At 45.0% G+C, this 24,620-nt stretch overlaps 1 protein-coding gene across 1 annotated transcript in view; it reads right to left on the reverse strand.

The window, feature by feature from the left end:
* The window catches only part of LOC5511118 (cadherin-23), a 38,681-nt gene that overhangs the window by 6,787 nt on the left and 7,274 nt on the right, over window positions 1–24,620 (reverse strand). Inside the window, exons 5-26 of the mRNA XM_032380377.2 lie at window positions 23,700–24,404; window positions 22,063–23,133; window positions 20,629–21,569; window positions 19,465–19,669; window positions 18,243–19,088; window positions 16,350–17,840; window positions 14,269–16,071; window positions 13,538–13,824; window positions 12,537–13,203; window positions 10,935–11,538; window positions 10,397–10,701; window positions 9,593–9,831; window positions 8,402–9,128; window positions 7,905–8,069; window positions 6,922–7,395; window positions 5,932–6,152; window positions 5,133–5,538; window positions 3,766–4,641; window positions 2,978–3,289; window positions 1,787–2,107; window positions 1,164–1,399; window positions 492–657 (exon numbers count right to left, since the gene is read on the reverse strand). Of these exons, the coding sequence (XP_032236268.2) occupies window positions 492–657; window positions 1,164–1,399; window positions 1,787–2,107; window positions 2,978–3,289; window positions 3,766–4,641; window positions 5,133–5,538; window positions 5,932–6,152; window positions 6,922–7,395; window positions 7,905–8,069; window positions 8,402–9,128; window positions 9,593–9,831; window positions 10,397–10,701; window positions 10,935–11,538; window positions 12,537–13,203; window positions 13,538–13,824; window positions 14,269–16,071; window positions 16,350–17,840; window positions 18,243–19,088; window positions 19,465–19,669; window positions 20,629–21,569; window positions 22,063–23,133; window positions 23,700–24,404 (13,068 nt within the window). The remainder of the gene's footprint in view (window positions 1–491; window positions 658–1,163; window positions 1,400–1,786; window positions 2,108–2,977; window positions 3,290–3,765; window positions 4,642–5,132; window positions 5,539–5,931; window positions 6,153–6,921; window positions 7,396–7,904; window positions 8,070–8,401; window positions 9,129–9,592; window positions 9,832–10,396; window positions 10,702–10,934; window positions 11,539–12,536; window positions 13,204–13,537; window positions 13,825–14,268; window positions 16,072–16,349; window positions 17,841–18,242; window positions 19,089–19,464; window positions 19,670–20,628; window positions 21,570–22,062; window positions 23,134–23,699; window positions 24,405–24,620) is intronic.

Consider the following 24,620-nt stretch of genomic DNA (forward strand, 5'->3'; position numbering starts at 1 on the left):
CTGTGCAACAAGGAGATGAAAATTTAATCAGTAATCAAATCATATTAAAATCAATCAAAATCAATATTTGGCATTCTCTTTTGTATAGAGGTCATGTTCCAAAGGCTTTTGGAAAGGACGGTGATGGTTTATGACTTTGTTTCGGCCAACTTCTGCGCGCGTACATAATAACGACTGGTAACTAGATTACCATCGTAGTATTTATTCTTATTTCATTTTATTCTTAAACACGAAACCGCGCTATAAAAGGGTAAGGACCACCCACAATTGACACCTTTCAAATCCGAAGTAAAGATGACCGTAGGTAAAGGAACTCGAACCAAGAATTGAATTTCTTCTTTTTATATATCATACAATTCAGAGGCAAAAATAAAACGTATTTAGACAGTAGACTTAAACATCCCATATAAAATCTTAAAGCGTAAGAGGAGGTTTTCGTTGCACCAAAGCAACCAGGAAACGAAAACATTAAAAGTATTGTCCTTAACTACCTGTTATGCTGTACGTGTGGTTCGCGTTAATTCCTATGTCTCTATCTGTGGTGGTAACCCTAGCCACCGACGCGCCGCTGGTGATGTTTTCAGGTATCGTGGTCGTGTAGATTTCTTGCGTGAAGACGGGCGGGTTGTCGTTTTCATCAGTCACTTCTATCGTCAGCTTTGAAATAAAAAAACATGGAATTGCTTCTTACTATAAGCTCTTTAGCTCTATCCTAGCTCTGGGTTTCTTCACTTGGGATATTTGTCGAAAAGAAAAGTTTGACAGTCTTTCTAATCGCACTACATAATCTGTACATAATCTGGACACGTGAGATATGCTTGAGACAAAAAGAGGTATTCAACAAAAATTATCTAGGTCGAAAGAAGTATAAAGCAGAAATCAATGCATACTATAAATTAGTTTTCTGAAATAGCTCTTGTCAGCCACACCTTTGTTATTGTTTTCAACCAAAATTTGAAGAAAACGTATGAAAAAAAATCTCAAAATAACAGCCTGAAAATAAAATCTTATGCTTTATTTACCAAATTCAAACGAAAATATCACAACAGCTTCCCCAAATCAGCCGATGCAAATGGATGCTTTCTCACACTTGGTACTTTGCTAGGATGACAAAATGGCCCCGGGCAGGGGCTGCCTGCGCGAGTCTGTGCGCGCATTTTTACCTGCATCACCGCTGCTCGTCGCTCCTGCTCCGTGTTCCCACGGTCTCTGACTGTGATATTTAGTTCGTAGAGATCGCGTGTCTCACGGTCGAGACTGGACCCAACTGCCACCACGCCAGAGCTCTTGTCGATCGTGAAATCAACGCCTCCGTTTAAACCGGAAGTGACGTAGTATTCCAAGTTGCCATGGATACCTGTGTCGGCATCTGATGCGTTCGCGTCGAAAACTGGACTCCCTGTTGTTTAAATAAAATCCGTAAACTTTTACTGCGGTTTTCAATTAACTACGAACTCTTGACGACCATTTACAGCACATAAGTCGTCTTCTGGCTTCCGTCATTCAATGTTTTAGCATTTACATCGGCAGACACTAAAATACCTTCAAATCACGGCTCCTCTCAACAAGCGCTGATCAATCAACATGCACCAAATGTAATTTCGTTGGCTTGAATGACGGAAGGTAGAAAGTGGTTTAGCAGTTGAGAATTATTGACGAGAGTTGGCAGAATATTGGAAATCGAAGACACCATTAATCTTTTCTGTAATGAGACCGAATCTGAACTGAAAGCCATAATACACGCCCCACATCTGTTTACCAGCCCGCCATTTGTTTTCGCACTTACCCACTGCTGCCCATTCAGAGATGCTCACGGAGTAATTCATAAACTGGAAGACGGGCGTATGCTCGTTTTCGGCGGTCACGTGAACCGTTACCACGACAACAGTCACGCGACTCGTCACGCCATTATCGCTCACGCGCACTTCCAAGCTGTAATCCTTAGTTGTGTCATGGTCAAGTTGGCCAGCCACCACGACCGTGTGATTATCAAGTCGGAACTTGTTACCAGTGTTACCGCGGATTATTTCGTACGATAGCTGGCTGTTTGGGCCTAGGTCGGTGTCCGAACACGTGACGTTGATAATGGCGGTTTCCGCAGCGGTTGCTAGGGTGACACAGAAAATGTATTTTAGATAGTGGAAAACCACACCCTTAGTGATAAGTAAATAAAATATTAATAGATAATGATAAATAATGAATTAAAAAAACTAATGGTTAGTAGTTAGTCGAGATGTTCAAGTAAATATATTTCTTTGAGAAACGTGCTAATCACAATGGTTCTCGGGACATTGAAGGGTTGAATCGTTTTATTCGTGGTAGGTTTGTCGTTGTAACGACATTTAAAAAATATATATATAAATAAAACCTCTCAGATCTCAAGCTACCCTTTCCCCTTACCTTCCGATATATCCGCTGAGAAGAGAGCGGGTACAAATTCCCCCCTTACCTTCTGATATATCCGCTGAGTAGAGAGCGGGTACAAATTCCCCCTTACCTTCTGATATATCCGCTGAGTAGAGAGCGGGTACAAATTCCCCCTTACCTTCTGATATATCCGCTGAGTAGAGAGCGGGTACAAATTCCCTCTTACCTTCTGATATATCCGCTGAGTAGAGAGCGGGTACAAATTCCCCCTTACCTTCCGATATATCCGCTGAGTAGAGAGCGGGTACAAATTCCCCCTTACCTTCTGATATATCCGCTGAGTAGAGAGCGGGTACAAATCCCCCCTTACCTTCTGATATATCCGCTGAGTAGAGAGCGGGTACAAATTCCCCCTTACCTTCCGATATATCCGCTGAGTAGAGAGCGGGTACAAATTCCCCCTTACCTTCCGATATATCCGCTGAGTAGAGAGCAGGTACAAATTCCCCCTTACCTTCTGATATATCCGCTGAGTAGAGAGCGGGTACAAATTCCCCCTTACCTTCTGATATATCCGCTGAGTAGAGAGCGGGTACAAATTCCCCCTTACCTTCCGATATATCCGCTGAGTAAAGAGCGGGTACACATTCCGGGTCATTATCATTAACATCCAGAACTGTGATAGCTACAGTCACATTAGACGACCTCACATCCGGGTCACTCTGCGAACTATCCTCCACTTTAACCATTACACTGTAGTGGTCCACGGTTTCCCTATCCAGCGGTGATACGAGTACGAGCATGCCTGAGCTGGGTTCTAGGTAGAAGCAGCCCTGGTCATTACCGCTGACCAGTGAAAAGCGAAGAGTGCCATGCAGTCCCGTGTCGTTGTCTTGCACTTGTGCTTGGAAGACGATTGTACCTGGGTAGACAACGGTGCAAAAATGTCAAGAAATATGATGGCGAGAAACATGGAAGATGATGACGATGGTGATGATGATTATGATAATGACTATGACAACTATGATTATGATGATAATAATGGAAATTTTGACACTGAAAATTGAATATTTATTATGATGATAATGATTAAAGCCGCATTGTCACCAGTTTACTTCCGGTCGATTACTTAACAATCTCCAATGATTTTTAACGGAAAACGCGAAAAATATTTCAAAATATTGAAAGCAGTGTGTTTATTGGAAGTTTCTTCGAGGATGTGATTGATAATTTAGAGCGGATGGCATGTTAAATATCTCGGATTCTAATAGATTCTTTTGTCTTTTAACGGTCGAGGTTTCCGTCGGACCTCCGAAAGTGAACTGGTGACAATGCGGCTTTAAGATGATGACATGAGATGATTAATGAACAATATTAATTTCCCTTAATTTTCCTTACCTAGCGTTACATTCTCAAAGACATTCAAGGAGTACAGATCGCCCCCAGCAGCAAAAGTTGGAACAAATTCATTGACAGGTAAGACCTCCACAGTCAACGATACATTGACAGCCCTTGACGGAGAACCAGCATCCCTCACGGCAACAACCAGATGGTACCATGACGTCATTTCCACACTAAGTCCACTTGCAAGTGTAACCTCGCCACCGGAAGTGACGTTAAACTTTCCCTCAGCATTTCCGGTTAGAATTTGGTAGGTGAGAAGAGCATTGTCCGAGGAATCTGAATCGGAGCAATTGGTGGAGAAAATGACGGTTCCCACGACGACGGACTCAAGCAATGACACGTGCTTAGTGGTTTCAGAGCACTCTGGCTTATTATCATTCAGGTCAATAACGGCGATATTCACCGTGATTCGACTGGACTTTCTAACAGACACCTCTGCGCCATCACTCGCCTCGATGATCAACTTATAAGAAGAAGCGACCTCGTAATCAAGCGACCTAAGCAGCTGAAGACTTCCGGAATACTTGTCAAGCAGAAAGGTGTCAGCGGTGTTACCACTGAGAATGGCATAGGTCACGTGACCATGTTCTCCATCATCATAGTCTTGCGCATGCGCAATGAACACCGTGGTTCCTAAGGATACGTCCTCGCTCAAAGAGATGTTGTAAGTGCTGTTACTAAAGGTGGGAGTGAATTCGTTTGCGGCGGTGATGACCAAACCGATACTCACCAGGGTGGTGAGGGGAGGTGTCCCGGAGTCGGTGATGGTTACGGTGAGGTCGTAATATACCGTGGATTCACGATTTAATTGGCTCGCTACGGTTAATACGCCGCTACTAGAGTTAAGGGTGAAGTCCGAATTCGTGTTGCCTGTTAAAAGGATTACAAATTAATTAGATAAGTACTCCTTAGTGATATCAAGCTTCACTCCGCTTTCACATCATCACTATAACAACCATTTTAACCACCATTTTCTAGTAAATACGGCATGAGTTTCCTTATGATGTATAAGTTTATACAATTTCAATTCTTGTAAACTCATGTGTCTATCTATCGATTAAAACCATCATTCTGATCATCTTACCCTCACTATCGCAATCAACAGCATCACCATCATTATCATCACCATCACCGTCATCGTCTTTATCATATGGAAACGTTGACAGTAGAAAACAATAGAATTGATTTGGGGATTCAAAGGCCGCACGCGAAAATGCGTTCGGTCTGATATATTTCAACCATTCTCCTCCAAATAACGACGTGAAATTCCAAATTCAACGGTCCATCCACCTTCAGTAGCATCGTAACTATCATCACCATCCCTCTCAACAACAAACATTAACGATTTCGCGTCTTCTTACCCGTGGTGATGTTATATGTGAGCTGCGAATTCGCTCCTTCATCGACATCTTCACATCGTAGCTCCAACACAGTGCTTCCCACGCTTGCATTCTCCGCTACCTCAACCACGTGAGCGGTCACGCTACAATTTGGGGCGTTATCATTTACATCTACCACCGTCACGCCAACACTTGCGTTACTCGACTTATTAGGACTCCCATGATCCGTAGCAAGTACAGTAAGAATGTAAGAGCCCGTGCTCTCCTTGTCCAGCGGTCTCTTGAGCTCGATAACGCCCGATGTAGTATCGATTAGGAATTTGTCTTCTTTGTTTCCGGCAATAATGGCGAAAGAGATCGCGCCATCGCTACCGTGATCTGCGTCGGTTGCTGCTACTGTTGCTATGGTTACTCCTATTGCTGTGTCCTGTCAGGTAAGACATTAATTTTAGTAATCTTTATATTCCCCATATCAAACCAATAGACTGACAAACGGTAGACACAATCTGATGCACTCAAGAGACTTGACGTGCCTTTCTGTGTGGCAAACCCAAGCCAAAATAAACAAAGAAATGGCGGCGTCCGTGCCGCCAGAGAGCGACGAAAATTAAAATCAAAGGAACTTCTTGTCTCATTCATAACCGGCGAATAACGTACATAACGCACCGATTTTGGAATCGCACATCTTAACGTTAGTGGAAAATAGCCCTGGGTTTCAGAGGATGGGAATCGCACTGGCTGCATGACTTTTTAGCCGTGAATCGTAACTTCTTTTCTAAAGAGTCGCCATCGAAAGTTGTATCTGATGTGATGCGCATACCTCTTGGTGAGTGACGCTGTACGTGGGCTGACTGAACGCGGGCTCGTACTCATTTGCACCAGTTATCTGTACACTGATAGCGACTTGGGTGGTGCGCTGGGTCACCAGGCCTCCGTCAGTTACCGTGACAACCAAAATATACGACTTGACGGTCTCGTAATCAAAAAGGCCCAAAGTCGTCACCAGGCCACTCCCGGACACGCCAAAAAGAGACGTATTACCTGAAATTGAGAAGCAAAGACAGTCAACTAAATAATATACCATTTTCCCTTCCCATCAGGTTTTATGTAACCAAGTAAAATGATTATTTTACATACATTATACATATTATTAGGCATATACTGAGGTAAATATCATAATCTGTTGCTGGAGCTCATAGACTCAACAAGAAAGAGTCAAAGTCAAATGAACAAGAAAGAGTCAAATACAATATTTGATGGATAAAAGTTTATTTTAAAAAGCTACTCAAGTTGTAAGAATAATATGAAGATATAGAGATAAAGAAACTGTTGTAGTAGTAGTATTATATTTCTATTTAAATAAGAAAACATGCTTCGGTCTTTTGTGCGGATTTCTTCCTTTAAAATAGAGATAAAGAAACTGTTGTAGTAGTATTATATTTCTATTTAAAGAAAAAAAAACATGCTTCGGTCTTTTGTACGGATTTCTTTCTTTAAAATAAGCGCCTCCCGGGAATAAGCGCCGTCTGAGCGTCGAAAAATTTAATAAGCGCCGGGGCGTTAAATCGAGTAAATACGGTACCCATGCACCAGTGCAGGTTACAATACATTCTCGAGTGCAAACTTATTTGAAAAAGGTGTAAATTGAAAACAGGCTCATTCCAGCTTCAATAGTCCTTCAGCTTCACTAGTTCATATTTGCTATGGTGCAACGACTAGGGTCAATGGATGAGGTTGACCCTGGCGTCCCTACAGCTTGCCTGTAACTATAATGATTTATGTTAGGGTTAGGGGAAATACAAATTCTTACCAGATGAAATGGCGTACGAAGAGACTACATTAGGCGCCAGGTCTCTGTCCGAGCAGGCGAGCTGAGCAACGCTTGTTCCTATAGCAACGCTTTCGACAAGCGACTTGCTATAAACAACAGGGTCGCAAACAGGATCATTATCATTCACGTCTGATATCGTCACAATCAAAGTCGCCGTAGATGACTTAGGAGAAACTGGATCCTGATCAGAAGCCGTGATAACAAGAGAGTAAGATGGCGTAGACTCGCGATCTAGTCCTTTCTTGACAAAGATGCTCCCGTCCGATGGGCGAATATAGAATTTGTCTTCACTGTTCCCTGAGGTGATGGTATAGGTAACCACGCCGTACACGAGACCGAGGTCGTTATCGATGGCCGTGACGTTGGTGACGAAGGAGCCAACAGGTGCGTCCTCTGCTATTACAGCGGTATAAGATCCTCCACTGGTGAACTGTGGCGTGTGTTCGTTGACGTCTGAAAGCCAAAGTCTCGCAAAGTTAACTTAAAACGATATTTGTAGGTTGTTTAAATCACGGTCGCAACACGGGACTACGTTTTTATCTGGCATGACAAGAAAAAATACAGACCAGCTTGTGGTCTGCGTTGACGTGGTGGAACCAGGGAAATAAAAACACAAGGTTGAAATAGTATGTTCTCACTTCTGTAAAAAAATATTATTTTCACTACGATTCGAGCGTGGGCCCTTCGCAGTGCCGTAGCAGACCTCGAAATATTGGAGGGGCACAATACAGAAACATTAAGAAAATATTGGGGGGCACAGCCACGCCCATACTGGTAATTCTTGAGGATATTGGGGGGCACGTGCCCCCAGTGCCCCACCCCCTGCTACGACCCCGCTTCGTCTCTCGTTTGCTCCGACGAAGAGCTACATTCAAAACGTTAGCAAAACTACCATTGTCTTCACAGAGGCGTTAAATTTTGCGCAGTATCAACTTCCGTTGGATTGACTTCCCTACGTTTACCTGTTATTATGACAGACACCGCTGCAGTGCTTTCTTGCGGGCTCAAGGCGTGTTGATCCCGGGCTCTTACCACGAGGGAGTACGCCCCTGTGGTTTCGACATCCAAAGCAGTCGCGACTGTCAAGACTCCAGCATCGCTGATAGCGAATCCTGTGCCGGTGTTTCCTGCAAGGCATGCGCATTCATGTCAGAACTTCAAAGCACAGGGAATGGAGATTTTTGTAAAGCCGAAGAAACTATAGACTATAAATAAAAATGCCATTCTGATAAAAAAAAACAAGATGAAAAATGAGGTAAACAATGAACAAAAAAAGTTGTCTGTATCCAAAATAAATATCCCAGTCCCAGTCATCTTAATTGTCGGAATTGTTTTTCAATTCTTTACCGAATTTTGTAAAGTCACTCAAAAACAAAAAATAGTTTCTGCCGCGGACGGACGAGCACTCTCCACAGATAAATTAAGAACTTGGTCACTTTATCAATAAACATCTCCTCACCTGAAATAATCGCCATGTTGAACTGGCCGTTAGTACCGGAGTCACTGTCTGTGCATGTCAGCGATAAAATTGACGTCCCAACTGTCGTATTCTCAGGAATAACAACGCTGTACACAGCTGGAGTAAACGTGGGCTCGTTATCATTCTCGTCCTTTACAGTGACTGTAACATTCACCATACTTGATTTGGGAGAACTAGCATCTCCATCAGTCGCAGTGACCAATAATACATATGACGTCACAGCCTCGTAATCAAGACCCTGCTTTAGGGTAATCACCCCGGAAAGGCTGTCAATGTAAAATGGTGAGCCGCTGGGCATAGAATACGTCAGCTCGCCCTGAGGACCGCTATCATTGTCACTTGCATCAATGTCAATCACTGTCGTCCCAATGGGCGTGGCTTCGGAGATCGTCACGTTGTATTCTGATTGGCTAAAACTCGGCGCAAACTCGTTAAGAGCCTGCACGATTACGTCAACATGCGAAACAGCCATTAGCTGCGAAGCAGATGTGTCCCGTGCTTGTATAGTGATGGCATATGACTGGGTGGTTTCGTAGTCGAGCTGTTTCACTGTTGTTAGTTCACCGCTGGAAGACACAGTGAACACACTATTTGGGTCGCCATCTGTGATACTGTAGGACAGCGCAGCATTCGTACCCAGATCGCTGTCGGTGCACTGAAGCTGAGTAATACTGGTACCCACTGTAGTGTTCTCAGCAAACGTCAGCTGTGGAAACAATGTCTTCAGTATTATCAGAAAACAATGGTATTCTATGGGAACTTTGAGTAAGCAAGATTTAGGTAGAAACACGAGCTGAATGACTTTTTAAGTGTAATCAAGCTCCATCTGCTCGATGTGAGATGAACAATGAAGAATGCGATGTAGCATTTATCTGGCATATAAAAAAATTATCATGGACGGTTAATCATTTTGCTTGTTCCAAACAATTTCTGAAGTGTTTGACTCCTTCTAAAATAACTCTAGCATTACATTTCAACCATGTGAGTCTTCCTTTTACATTTCGCCGCGCGTGTTACCGTCAATTTTGTGGTTTAAGACGAAAATTATGCCATAACCTAAACCAACCCCCCAGAGTGGCAAAAAAATGTTTCAATGCACATCGGAACATTACAGGTTTCTCCTAGTTTTTCGCATCAATCAAAACTCTGTTTCTAGCGCGAGAGCCTTACTGTGTAGTGCGCAGGAGAGAACGCGGGCTCATTATCATTAACATCCGTCACATCCACACTAACAGTCACGTTAGCGGTCTTAACGTCAGCGGTCACAGGATCTTTGTCATGCGCAGAAACGGTAAGCGTGTACGAAGCTGTGGTCTCCCGGTCGAGAGAGGACTTGACTCGAATAATGCCACTGATTGTGTCGATGTAGAAAGGGGCGTTTAGCGGTAGCAATGAGTAGACCACGTGACCTGAAACGAGACAAATGGCGAACATCAATCATGCTGATTGCAAATTATACCGTAACTAATTGCGTATGGTGTTGATTAATATCAAAAGAAGTTTTAAAACTAAAAAATTTACGGAGCAACATCGGCACTTTAGCAGGGTTCTTTTCAAGCTAAAAAGTAAAAAGTCCTAAAAACTTCATTTACACAGGATTTGTATACGAGTGAAATTATGGCAAACCTCTTACCTTTCCCAGCTATCGTAATCCGCCATCCCAACCCTGTACGGGGATTGGGTCGAGTTGATAAGCGAACTGCATGCTGGGACAATTTTAGGTAACGCAATTCAACATCGTTGAATAAAAAACATGTTGAAGTGATCCTGAATGAAGGCTAAAAAATGGTACGTTTCGATAATTCTGCTCCCGGAATATCTTCGTTAGTTAGATTCCGAATATCAACATTGGCACGTTCGACGCCATGTTGAATTGCGTCCCCTAAAATTGTTTCAGCATACTGTTCGCTTATCAACTCGACCCAATCGCCTCGCAACGTAAGAAGGACGTATAATTAAGGTGCAGCGCCGTACCTTGAGGTCCATTATCGCCATCCGTCGCCGTGACCATCAGTATTGACGTCCCTATCGCGGTGTCTTCCGCGGTGCTTTGCGCGTAACTTGCTGAAGTAAATACTGGCGCATGTTCATTAACTGCAATGACGTCAATTGTGACCTCCACGTTGACAGATCTCTGTGAGCTGATTGGACTGCTTGAGTCACGTGACTTGACGGTAAGCGTGTAGGTGGTGGTTGTCTCGTAGTCGAGGGCCCGCGCGGTCGAAATGGTACCGTTGGCGTCGATGGTGAAATCGGTGTTTGTGTTTCCCGCTGTAATACTACACGATAAAAACAAAAGTTTATATTTCTCATAATCTATACATATGTATAAAAACGAAATTTAGTGGCGGCGATGCTACTTTAAAAATGGAGGGCTGGATTTCCCAGACTAGAAAAGCGTTAACCCTGTGTGAGACAAAAGGGATAATAACGATATATACCCGTAAAAGCGATCAAGAGCCCTAAGGTGAACGAGTGAAAAAATACATAGGATTTTCTCCACCATATTTACCTAAATGCAAGCAAGCCATTGTTGCCTTCGTCGCTATCTAAGCACAAAACCCTCACTACACTTGTCCCCAGTCCTGCATCTTCTCTCACGGTTGCCGCATACGAAGTAGGACTACACGCAGGGTCATTATCATTGACGTCACTGATCGTCAAGGCGACGGTTGCGTTGACGTTATTTTCTCCATCCGTGGCTTGTACTACGAGCGAATATGACGCTACGGTCTCCCTGTCCAATACCTTCATCAGATGAATCGCGCCGGTATCCGTAGCAACATAGAAGTGACTTCCGGTGTTACCGGAAATGATGGAGTAAGTGATCATCCCATGCGCATGCGTGTTCAGATCCGCGTCATTGGCGGTAACCCGGATGAGCTCCGTGCCGAGGTTGGTGTGTTCTGATACAGTGACCGCGTACGTACCGCCGCTAGTGAATACTGGGGAGAACTCGTTAACGGCTATAACAGTGACCTTGATGGAAACCTGCGTGGACTTAGTGGACGGACCGGAATCGGTGACGGAGAGAACTAAAGAGTAGAGTCTTGTGGACTCGTAATCGAGGGCGGTTGCCAAGCTCACTACACCAGCGGTAGAGACGTTGAAGTTACCTGTAACAGAGAGAAAAATAAATGCGTCCTCTTCCTCTACTTTTCTAGTTTGAGCTGTTTCTTGATACTTTTCTTCTTTCTTCTAAACACTGAAAAATACACTATTTAAAAGCCTCTGTCGGCCTCCATTTTGTCATCCCAGCAAAGTTCCACGAACAAGAGAGCATCTATTTCCATTGGCTTATATGAAAAAGCTGTTGCAGATTTTTTTTTTAATTTGGTAAATAAAAACATGAGATTTTAGTTAGTTGTTTTGAGGTTTCTTCTCGTAGGTTGTCTTCCAATATCTGTTCAAAACAATAAGAAAGGTGTGGCTGACAAAGGCACTTTAAGGAATGTGAATCTCTCGTGGCTCTGATCGACTACGATGTTTTTTGTTTCCTGGATACCACTCCAGTTAAGACCCAACGATAAAGATTCCAGGGTGCTGAAAACAATAGTCTCAGCCGTTGCCATGGCATTGCATTTTCTATTGTGTCCAGGCCCCGACCGCGCTCAGGGCACCTACTGTTTGTCAGCACCCTGGAAGAACAATAAATTTCAACTTTGCAGCAAAAATTTGCAAGGAAATTCTGGTCTTTTGGATAATTTTCTTCGAAAAATATGTTAAGAAACTATTCTTCTATGGCATATAGGATTTTGAAGGGAAAAGCTGTCCGTTTTTTGCCGAAAAAGTTGCCTCGAAGAGTCGAAGTTGTGTTTGCCAGGGCGTGGAGCTTCCTACCCAGTTGTATTTTATTACGAGTGGAGAGAAGGTGAACCGAGATGAGGGAGAAAAATCGCCTAAACTGTTATGAATCACGGCTAAACCGGGACCAGATCAATCTACGACAACAACTACAATAAATTGGCTTTATAACAGATATATTCAGTACATAAATTAAAGAAACATTTCAAACAAACTAAAGAACAAATTAAAGAAACATTTCGTCTGGTTTGCCCGTGGTTCTATGGTTAGAGTTATTGTTTTTCTCAATGCAATGTCGAAGCCCACTTACCCGCCGTATTTCCCGACACAAAAGTATAGGTCAGTTGTCCATTCAGCCCGCTGTCAGCATCACTGCAATTCAAACTGGCCAGCATGCTACCAACAGCCGCTGACTCCGGCACTGCAGGCGTCAACAGGGCCGGGTTGCACGATGGGTAATTATCATTGACGTCTACAACATTGATGGTGAGTGACGCTGTAGCACTGTTTGGGCTGAGGGGATCCCCATCAGTGGCTGCGATAATCAAGACAATCTGCGAAATGAGCTCGTAATCTAACATAGATCGCAACTCAATCAACCCACGCGCTCTGTCAATAGCAAAGTTCCCGTATGTGTCACCGCTGGTAATCGAATAAGTAACCTCGCCTTGGGAGCCTGCATCTGCGTCACTGGCTGTGACAAGGATGACGTCATGTCCAACTGACAGGTCCTCAGCCAATGAGAGCTCGTAGGTATTGTTGGGTATGAAAGAGGGCGTGTATTCATTGACTCCCTGGACGTCGATGACCGCTAGAGTGGTACTCGCTTTACCGGGTGTTCCCCCGTCGCTGGCTTGGATGCTTAATGTGTAGCGCATAGTTGTCTCGTAGTTTAAGGGGGAGGTTGTGCTGAGGATACCGGTGCTTGAGTTGAGAGCAAATGCTCCACCGTCTCCGGAGACCACGCTGTATGAGACCTGTTTGAGCAGATCGTCACGGTTAGCATCTAACAATGTTAGCCATATTGTTGTTAGCATAATATGATTCCTTTATGCATAAAACACAACGTTTGTTTCAATGAGTGTAGGAGCAATAATGCTGGCGAAATATTGTGGCGATCTTATACAATTGTTCAGAAGTTAAGCTTCTATACATGCGCCCCGAAAATATCAAAAGCGTTTCTACATAATTGGCTTAATCAAGTGCAATTCACCCTAACCAAATCGATCAGATTCATGCGATCAACGATTATGTAGCAGTTTGCCACATGAAAAAGCTAACTAAAAATAAAGGAAATAAAAAATTACGTACCTCTCCATTTGCCCCTATGTCCAAATCTGGGCAGGAAACAGTCAACACAGAAGAGCCAACGGCAACACTCTCAAGAACAGACGCAGTATACATAGCCTGGCTACATACGGGACTGTTATCATTTACGTCACTAATCGCTATGGTAACGATTGCCGTGTCAGGCCGTGAGCCTGTGTCAGTTGCGGTAATAGTGAAGGTATAAGTGTCTTTCGATTCACGGTCGAAGGCAGAGTTGGTTGAGATGACTCCTGTGTTCACATTGATTGTGAAGTTTGTGCTCTCTGGGCCTAACAACAAAAGATATAAGTATTTGTTTGTAAGCAACGGTTACTGTTGTTTGCATAACTACATGGTCACCCCGAATTAAGTGTCGTTTACTGAATGTTTTTCTTGAAAGCCATGGAAATGATTAGAGGTACATAAACAGGAACACTGCACCTTTCCAAACCGTGATTTATTTTTACTCATCTTAACTTACTTATTTGATACCCGTAAAACACTTGTTAAGACACTTGGATTCTCAGAGTGAAAATTTGAAGAAAAAAGAAACGGGCACACATGTATAGTTACAGTGGTGCGGAAGGTACAACTAGGCTCCACGCCATTGGCCCACTTGTGTGTATTGTTAGCAAGCACTGTCACTGAGGATGGTTATATATAAATAAGGGGATAAATAAGGGGATATTGATTGAATGCATGTCTGCAATGCCAACCTTCTCTTGAGACCTTACCTGATAAGCTGTAGGTGATGACGTCACCTATATCAGCATCCGTTGCAGTGATACGGGTCACGCTCGTTCCTGCAACACTGTCTTCGGAAGCATTCGCGCTATACGACACGCTACCGAACACCGGGTCATTATCGATTACATTCACGACGGCGATATTAATCGTCGTAGTTCCAGTGTTTCCAGCGCCATCACTTGCCGTCAGGGTTAACGAGTAACTCGTCAACGATTCGTAATCAATAGCCGCAGCCGTGCTAATAAGACCTTCACTTGTCACATTGAAATGCGAGCTGCTTGCGCCCGAGAGACTATAAGCCAGCGTACTATCCGCAACATCCAAATCAGTTGCCGTGACGACAATAACGGATGTCCCGGATGCAGCGTTCTCGACCACGTGACCCGTATATGACGCACTCGCAAATGTGGGTCGTTCATCGTTTAGGTCAGTTACGGTTATAGACGCTGTTGTAAGTGTTTTCCCGCCGTTCCCATCATCGGCTTGTATGGTGAGTGTATAAGCGGCTGTCTTCTCGTAGTTGATATTCACCGCTGTCGTTATCATACCACTTGAGCTGTGGATGTTGAAGTCAGAGCTTGTGACGCCCACAAAGGAGAAGGTGATACTGTCGCTGTCTTGATCCGTGGTCGACACTTGGAGTATGCTGGTTGCAGTGGACGTATTCTCGTCCATGGTTGCATTATAAGGCGCGTCCGTGAATACTGGGGAATCGTTTAAATTCTCCACTGAGATCATCACAGGCTCTGAGACGCTAACCGTGCCATCAGACACCGCCACAGAAAGAGAATACGAGCTGACAACCTCAAAGTCAATCCCCGAGGCTGTACTGATGACACCAGTGTTGGATATCGAAAAGTGGGCGTGATTGCTACCCGAAAGCGAGTATGTGAGCGTGTCCCCTGTGTCCTCGTCCGCAGCGGATGCCTGGAGCACCCGAGTACCTGTGGCTAGATTTTCCCGGATAGAAACGCTGTATGGAGAATTTATAAACTGCGGTTCGTCGTTGACGTCTAGGACATTGACGGTTAAAGTGCTAGTGTTACTTGCGCCTTGTATGTCTGATACGATGACTGTAAGCGAGAACATTGAACTTCCTTCGTAGTTCAAACTCTTGGCTAAGGTAACTAACCCAGTGGCTGAATGTATAGTAAAGTACGAGGCTCCAGACCCAGTCAGAGAATAACTAAGAGTGTCATTGTCTTCGTCGCTAGCGCTAACAGTGCATAACGATGCGTTAATGCTATTCTCTTGGACAGATACAGAATACGGGGCGTCAAGAAACCCTGGGGTATCGTTTACGTCACTGACGGTAATCGTGATTGGCTGTGAGACCGATGACGTTGAGTCCGTCACAGTCACAGTCAACGAATAGGAGTTCAGCTGCTCAAAGTCTAAGACTTCCAATGTTGTTAGGATCCCTGTGGCGGAAGCCATTGTGAAGTCTGAGCTGTTGACCCCGGATATAGAATACGTCAACGTGTCTCCATTGTCTTCGTCTGTTGCTATGGCGACGAAAACGCTACTTCCGGCAGGTAAATTCTCGTCTATGGAGGTAGTATATGGGGTACCCTTGAAGACAGGCGGGTCGTTTTTGTTCTGGACTTTAATGGTGAGACTAGTGGAGACTGTCCCTCCCCTCCCATCGGATACGCGTACCGTCAAGACGTGTTGGGAGGCCTCCTCGTAGTCTAGAACATTCGATAGGGTAACCACGCCAGTGGAGGCATGGAGGGAGAACTGGGAGCTACTGGCACCGTAGAGTGTGTACGTGAGTGTGTCGGCTGGTCCTGATTGGTAAAAAGGAAAGAACAGGAAGAGCTTTAGTTTTTAAGGCAGCTGCTGTGAACAATGCCCCTGTCTATCATACGAAATCAAAACTGCCATAACAACATCTTCATCATCATAATAGCTCATCATAATAATCATAATTATCAGCATCATTTTCATTATCACAATTAAACAACTTTTCATAATAATCATAGTTATAACAGCAACAAAAACTATAATAATGATCATGATCATGATCATCAAATCATCATCATCATCATCACCATCAAACTCATACCTGAATCAGCATCAGTAGCGGAGACAGTACAGACTGCGGCCCCCGCATCATTCTCGCTGACTTGCGCAGTGAACGTGCTGTTACTGAACACTGGAGCGTCATTAGCGTCGACGACAGTCACGGTGACAGTAGTGGAGACAGTCGCCGTGCCGTCAGTCACCTGGACGCCCAGTGTGTACGCACTGACGCTCTCATAGTCCAGCACCCGCGCACTAGTGATCACCCCAGCGCTAGAGATGCTGAAATGCGCAGAGTTCGTGCCGGAGAGAGTGTAGTTCATGGTGTCCGCGCTGTCCTGGTCACTAGCAACCACGTGTGCAACCACACCTCCAGAACTCAAGTTTTCTTCAATTCTTGCAGTGTACGGGCTCCCTGTGAGAACAGGCGTGTCGTTTTGATCCACAACCGTCACGAAGAGTGACGCAGTAACCACGCCCTCTTTAGTGTCTGTGACCCTTATCGTCAAGCTGTAAGCTGATCTAGACTCGTAATCCAACGCCGTTGCCAAGGTGATCAATCCGGTAGCGGAATTCATGCTGAAGTCACCACTTCCAGTTCCGGTTAGAGTGTATGTCAGCGTGTCTCCATCACTGTCACTTCCGGTGATATCGATGACCGACAAAGCAGCATCGTTCTCGTTGATTGAGACATTATAATACGAACTGCTTAGCGTTGGGGGATCGTTCGTGTTCGTGACGGAAATGGTCACGCTAGTAGTGACGGTCACGCTTCCGTCTGTCACGCTCGCTGTAAGGGTGTACGAATTGACGGACTCGTAGTCTAAAATCTGTGCCGTTTGGATGAGCCCGGTGCTGGGGGAAATCGAAAAATGGCCGTGGTTTGTACCGGATATACTGTACGTCAACGAGTCCCCGTCCTGATCTGTCGCAATCAAAGTGACTACGCCTGTCCCAGTCGGCAGCCTCTCGGAAACACTCGCTGCGTACGGCGCCCCCACGAACGCCGGCCGATCATTAACATCGATCACCGTCACGCTCAACGAGCTCGTGTTCACGCCGCCCTTACCGTCCGACACTCGCACCGTCAGTACGTACAATGATGTAACTTCCGCATCGAGTGCTGACGTCACGGATACCACACCGGAAGTGGGATGAATCGAGAAAAGCTCGCTTCCGGGTCCCAGGAGAGAGAAGGTAAGCATGTCGGAAGAGTCTTCATCAGTCGCGGTCAGGGTCAGGAGCGAGACAGTAGTCGTGTTCTCGTTGACGGAAGCGGAGAAGGGCGCGTCGACAAATAACGGGAGGTCGTTTGAGTCGATGACTGTGATTGTGATTGGCTGAGTCACCGAGGCGGTCCCGTCACTCACGGTGATCGTGAGTGTGTAGGAAGTCAAGGATTCGTAGTCCAGTCCCTCCGCGGTCGTGATGATACCGGTGCTAGTTGCCATGGTGAAATGTGTACTGTTAGTACCGCTGAGAGTGTATGTCAGTGTATCGCTGGCGTCTTCGTCAACTGCTGAGGATCTGAATACTGTGCATGGTAAAATTGAAATCGTGAGTAATTCACATAAGGGAAGCAAATTATTGCATAATCAACTTATTGCACTTTCTCAACAATCCGCCAGTAGAGAAGAGGCAGATACCAGCCTCATAGTCGCCCGTTTAACATATATATATTTCCAAAGAATCGCAGAGTTCGTACGCAAGTTCTAGGCAGGGTTGATGTTCTTGTTCTTAAGATATTCGTGTACTTTTATATATTGAATTTCATGAATCGGACAAAAAGATAAATCTGACTGTCTGATAGATTGCAAAAATACGTGAGGTAAAATTAAAAGCGAATTAAACGTGCCCACACCTCCACTAGAACACGTCTTGCGATGCCAATTTACGCTATACAAATAATTTCATCCACCTCCGTAATTAAACATACCTGTGTAGCCAACGTTCACATCCTCAGCGACCATCGCGCTGTACGGGGTACCAACAAACACGGGGCTGTCATTAGCGTCAGAGACGGTCACATTGAGTGTAGTGCTCGCCGTACCACCTTGACCATCCCTCACCTCAACCCCAAGCACATAGGACGACTTTACCTCATAATCCAGCGCCGCAGACAACGACACAACACCGGTAGAGGCGTGGATGACAAAGTCTGCGCTCCCCACCCCTGACAGGTAAAAACTCAGGGAGTCCCCGTCGGGATCTGTGGCACTTGCAGTGTACACGGCGGCACCAGCGTTGTTGTCCGTTACAGTGGCGCTATATGGTGCACTAGTGAAGCTAGGGTCATCGTTTTTGTTTCGGACTGTGATCGTTAGTCCTTCGGTTACCGTCGTGGTACCGTCGGTGACCGAGACATTAAGCGAATATGTATTGATCGTCTCGTAGTCCAGTTCTTGGGTAGTGGTGATGAGTCCCGTGGCAGAGATGCTAAAGTGACCATTGTTTGACCCAGTCAGGGTGTAACTCAAAGTACTATTAGAGTCTTGGTCGGTAGCTGTAAGCTTCATGACTGTCGCTCCGCTGTTGAGATTCTCGTCGACCTGCGCATAGTATGGTGTCCCCACTAATTTCGGCTCGTCGTTTTGGTCAGTGACCGTGACAGTTAGCGTGGTGGAGGCCAGCCCCTGGTTTGTGTCCGACGCGATGATGGTCAGGGTGTAGAGGGGTGTGGTCTCATAGTCTAGCGCACGGGACAGGGTGACCACGCCCGTGGTGGGGTGAAGGGTAAAGTCGCTACTTCCGGACCCGTACATTGTGAAGGATACACTGTCCCCTATAAGCAAAGGAGCAAAGATACCCTTATTACATTCACGGATGTAAATTTTGTCTATCCTTGTTTAAGGACTTCAAATCCTTGACTCTATCACCAACATAATAAATTGTTTTGTTTCGTGCTAGAACCCAATAGATTACGGTATTCATCTTCTTATTGATGACCCTTGCAGGCAAACTTTTTTTTCCTAGTGTATAACGCAAAATATTTTCACAGGTCAATATTCAACAAACTTGTTTAAAAAAAAACATTTTCAAAGTATACGTAATACATTTCTAGTGAGTATATTTCAGATAAAATGTAATACACCAAAAACTGGAATTCGACTCTGTTAACACAATTGTAAATGTAAGCATAGCTTACCAACCGTACGTACCAGAGTCCTGGTCTGTGCCGCTGACCGTGTACACCGCTGCTCCAGCCTCGTTTTCGTTCACGCTTGTCGTGTACGGAGCACTGGTAAATACCGGGGCATCATTGACGTCTGCAATACTTATTGTCAGCGGCGTTGTCACGGAAACAGTCCCATCGTTCACCGTGACGGTCAGGGAGTAGGAACTTGCTGATTCGTAGTCAAGTGCCTGAAAATGCAAAAAAAAAATCCAAAATAAGCAATGGAATAGTGCCACTACAGTACTGAACAAGATACCTAAGATATGTGCCTCGTCTTAACAGTACGATATGACAAATCGAGTAAACGTTAGTTACACGGCCTCCACCAATTACAGAGCCTCGAGGGAAAACAGCCAATCATGGATGCTCGTGTAAACAAGACCAATAACAGAGCCCCATGTAAACATGACCAATACAAAGCCCAATGTAAACATGACCAATCACAGAGCCTCGAGTGAACACGACCAATCACGGATGCTCGTGTAAACAAGACCAATAACAGAGCCCTATGTAAACATGACCAATCAAAGAACCTCATGTAAACATGCCCAATCACAGTGCCTCGAGTGAATACAACCAATCATGGATGCTCGTGTAAACAAGACCAATAACAGAGCCCCATGTAAACATGACCAATACAAAGCCCAATGTAAACATGACCAATCACAGAGCCTCGAGTGAACACGACCAATCACGGATGCTCGTGTAAACAAGACCAATAACAGAGCCCCATGTAAACATGACCAATCAAAGAACCTCATGTTAACATGGCCAATCAAAGAACCTCATGTAAACATGGCCAATCGAAGAGCCTCGTGTAAGCATGGCCAATCACAGAGCCTCGTGTAAACAAGACCAATAACAGAGCCCCATGTAAACATGACCAATCAAAGAACCTCATGTAAACATGACCAATCAAAGAACCTCATGTAAACATGACCAATCAAAGAACCTCATGTAAACATGGCCAATCGAAGAGCCTCGTGTAAGCATGGCCAATCACAGAGCCTCGTGTATCAATACCTATAGCTTTACTCTAGTGTCGAACCCTACAGTTATGTACGCCACGCCCGAAATTATTACCTGTCCCTACATGTTCTCATAAAATTATTAAACTCATGGGCTCGTTTTAGGAATTGCATCCTACCTGCGCTGTTGTAATAATCCCAGTGGAAGACCCAATCGCAAAATGCGCATTGTTAGTTCCGCTCAGAGAATAAGACAGAGTGTCCGCGGTGTCCTCGTCCACAGCTTGTGCCCTGAACACTGTGGTCCCAACACTAACACTCTCAATTATACTAGTGCTGTAGGGCGTGCCCATGAAGGCGGGGCTGTCATTTTGATTGACAACGTCAACATACAATGACGTCGTTGCAATTGCACCATTAGTGTCCGCCGCTTGAATATTCAAAACATACGAGGACTTCGCTTCAAAATCCACCGCACTGGCAAGGGTAACCAAACCGCTCGACGAGTGAATGGAAAATTTATCACTTCCGGGACCATATATGGAGTACGCAATGACGTCACTGTCGGCATCGGTGGCGCTTACGGTGTAGACACTTCCGGATCCGGCGTTTTCATTGACAGTGGCATTATAAGGCGCGTTGGTAAACAACGGTGCGTCATTAGCATCGTTTATCGTAACGGAAAGCGCTTGATTCACAGTCGCTGTGCCGTCGGAGACGGAGACAGTCAGGGAGTAGGAGTTGACCGTCTCTCTGTCAAGTAACTGTGCTGTGGTAATAACTCCAGTACTGGAACCGATGGCAAAGTGAGCGCTGTTTGAGCCAGATAAGCTATACGACAACGTATCCGCACTATCCTCGTCAATAGCTATTACTTTGAGTACTGTGGTGCCAATCGGATCATTCTCTGTTAAAGTGGCGCTGAAAGGTGTTCCCGAAAACATTGGGGAGTCGTTTTGATTGGTGACGGTTATGTTGAGAGTAGTGGTGGCCACGCCTCCATTACCGTCGTCTGCCCGGATAGTGAGAGAATAGGCGGGGCTGGTCTCGTAATTGAGGGCCGCTGTCAAGGTGATGACACCGGTGGAGGGGTTCATGGAGAACGACGTACTTCCGGTTCCTTTTGAGACGGAATTAACACACGTGTTATTTTCTTGCGAATCATAAGATAAAGTAGATTTAAAAATAGATAGAATAAAAGAAGATAATAGATAATTGAAACAAAGAAGGAAAAAGAGAAAAAAAGAATTATGATAAAGGAAAGAATATTGAAAAAAATGATATAGGAGAAAAAACAAATGAATTAACAGAAAACTAAACAAAGAAGATAAACGATGGCATCATCATCATCAACAGCAACAACATCACTAACAAACTATAAGAGCTCCGACGAAGGGCTAACGCTCGAAACGTCAGCATTTTCAACATACTTTCTCAACCTTGTGTTGATTTATAGCCTGTCTACACCACGCCTGCGCAGACCATCTAGTCTTTCTACAGCTTTTCATTTGTCTTTCTAGTTATACCAACTAACAAATAAACCCTTAAAAACAGTCATTCAATACATAAGGGATAACAGCGTAACAACTAATGAATACTCTAATAAGGCTAACCTGACAACGAAAACACCAAGGTATCCCCATCACCATCAGTAGCACTCGCCGTGTAAACCGCAGCAGCAGCGTCTCCTTCCGCTACGGTCGAACTATACGGCGCCCCAGTAAAGACCGGCACGTCGTTAGCATTCACTACAGTAATACTAACTCCTTGCGTCACGTTTGCTGTACCGTCACTCACAGACAAAGTCAGCGAATACGAGCTCACGCTCTCTCGGTCAAGCACATGAGCAGTACTGATCATCCCCGTCGAAGAGACAGCGAAGTGCGCGCTGTTAGTTCCTGTCAAAGCGTAGGTGAGTGTATCGCTTGTATCTTGGTCGGTAGCGGTGGCTTTAAGAACGTTTGTTCCTATGGCGACGCCTTCTGAGATATGAGCAGCGTACGGAGTGCTCAGAAAGACAGGTGCGTCGTTAGCGTCGGTTACGGTGATGTTTAAATTTGTCGAGTCACTTTCCCCTTTGCCGTCTAAAACCAGAATACTCAAAGAATAGTACGTGGTGTCTTCGTAGTTTAAAGCCCTTGCGAGCGTCACCACCCCAGTTGATGAATCGATGCTGAAATCGCCACTCCCGGTTCCGGAAATGAAGTACGTCATAGTATCGCCCGAGTCTTCGTCAGTAGCACTCACAGTATATACCGCTGATCCGGCGTTGTTCTCGGCGACAGACGCGCTATACGGGGCGTTTGAGAACGCGGGCGCATCGTTTCCGTTGGTTACTGTTATAACCAAGGCTGTGGTAACCGTGACCGTGCCGTCGCTGACAGAGACTGTTAACGAGTACGAGCTCACCGCCTCGTGATCGAGGGCCTGGGCCGTAGTAACGAGACCGGAAGCGGAAGAGATGGAAAAATGGGCGTTGTTGGTTCCGGAGAGGCTATACGTGAGGGTATTGCCGCTGTCCTGATCGATCGCAGATACTGATATAACGCTAGTTCCAGTCCCCAGATTTTCATCCACTGCTGTGTTGTAAGGGGTTGAGAGAAACTGGGGCGAGTCGTTGGAGTTGGTAATTGTAACTGTCAGGGAGGTTTCAGTGATACCACCATTGCCATCAGTGACTCTGACTGCAGACAGAAAATGTTTAAAGAAGTTCAGTCGAACTAATACTGTATAAAATAATAATACCACCGTGTCACGCAAAGCATCCATGCCAAGCGTCTAACACTGTCGCCCTTATGATCGTAGGTCGTTTATGAAATCCTTGAATTTTGTATTGTCATTTTAAGTTGTCCTGCAAGTTGATCGATGTATTTCCAATGTACACAGTCAACAGTAACGATAAACGTTTTGATAATGGCAACTTTCCCTTAAAAATGAGGATGTATTGCTGCTTTTTGACGACAATGAAAGTGAAAAAAAAAAGTCAAATTCTTCGGTGGTTTATGTTTTTTTTTCTTTTTTGAGCCTAATAATGTCTTGAACGGGCAACGCGCTTCGGGAGGATAAGTGGCCCCTTAAATGTAAATGGTTTAAAATGTTAAAATATTTCATTGTCAGCTTTATATAGAAGAGCCTAGAAAGGCATTCGGGATATCATTAACAAGGCGATAAATTAAAAGAAGCATTATAGAGCGGGAGCCCACTGTCATTTTGTGAATTTCTATACTTTTCATCAATATTCATTACTCACTTGTCAGAGTATAGGACGTCACTGCTTCGTAGTCGAGAGCCTTCGCTGTTGTGACCACGCCCGTGGCTGAGCTAATACTAAACGAGGAAGACCCCGCCCCGTACAAAGAATACGTCAAAGTATCCCCGTCCGCATCGGTGGCGTTCACGTCGTAGACCGCTGTCCCCACCAACGAGCCTTCGCTGACGCTAGCCGTGTATGGCGAGCTTGGCAAAACCGGCGCGTCATTTTTATTCGTCACGGATATAGAGACGGCTTTGGTGACACTCAAGGTTCCGTCAAAGAAAGAGACAGTTAGACTGTAACTACTAGTCGTCTCGTAGTCCAAAGACTCCGCAGTTTTAATCAAGCCCGTGCCAGTTATAGAGAAGTGTGCACTTCCACTGAGACTGTATGAAATCGTATCCCCGCTATCGACATCCGTCGCCGATGTCTGTATAACATTAGTACCGACTGCAGCGTCTTCCTCGATGCTAGCGCTGTACGAGGCACTGACGGAGATGGGTGCGTCGTTGGCATCTGTCACGGTGATTGTTAGAGAGGTTGTCGCCAGGCCTCCTTGGCCGTCGGACGCGGCTACGGTCAGGGAGTAGGTGGGTTTCGTCTCGTAGTCAAGCGCCTGCGTTAGTATTACGACACCGCTGGTCGGGTGGACTGTGAAGTGGGAACTACCTGAGCCGGTTAGACTGTACGTGACAGAGTTTCCTAGAAAAGTAGAAGCCATTCAATTCGTTATTTTTTCTTACTTTATCAAAATCAAAGAAATAAAATGCAATCCACCTAAGCCTACCTCGAGGAAAAATTTAAGTGGGCGAAAATTTTAACTTTCAAATTTTGAATCTTATATTATGAATGATTTGAGAATCGTTTTTAAAAATAAAATTGGGTAGCACCAAGCGAAGCTCTCATTCTCTACACCTT

Source organism: Nematostella vectensis, chromosome 1, assembly GCF_932526225.1.
Source record: "Nematostella vectensis chromosome 1, jaNemVect1.1, whole genome shotgun sequence".
In the NCBI taxonomy this organism is placed as follows: domain Eukaryota; kingdom Metazoa; phylum Cnidaria; class Anthozoa; order Actiniaria; family Edwardsiidae; genus Nematostella; species Nematostella vectensis.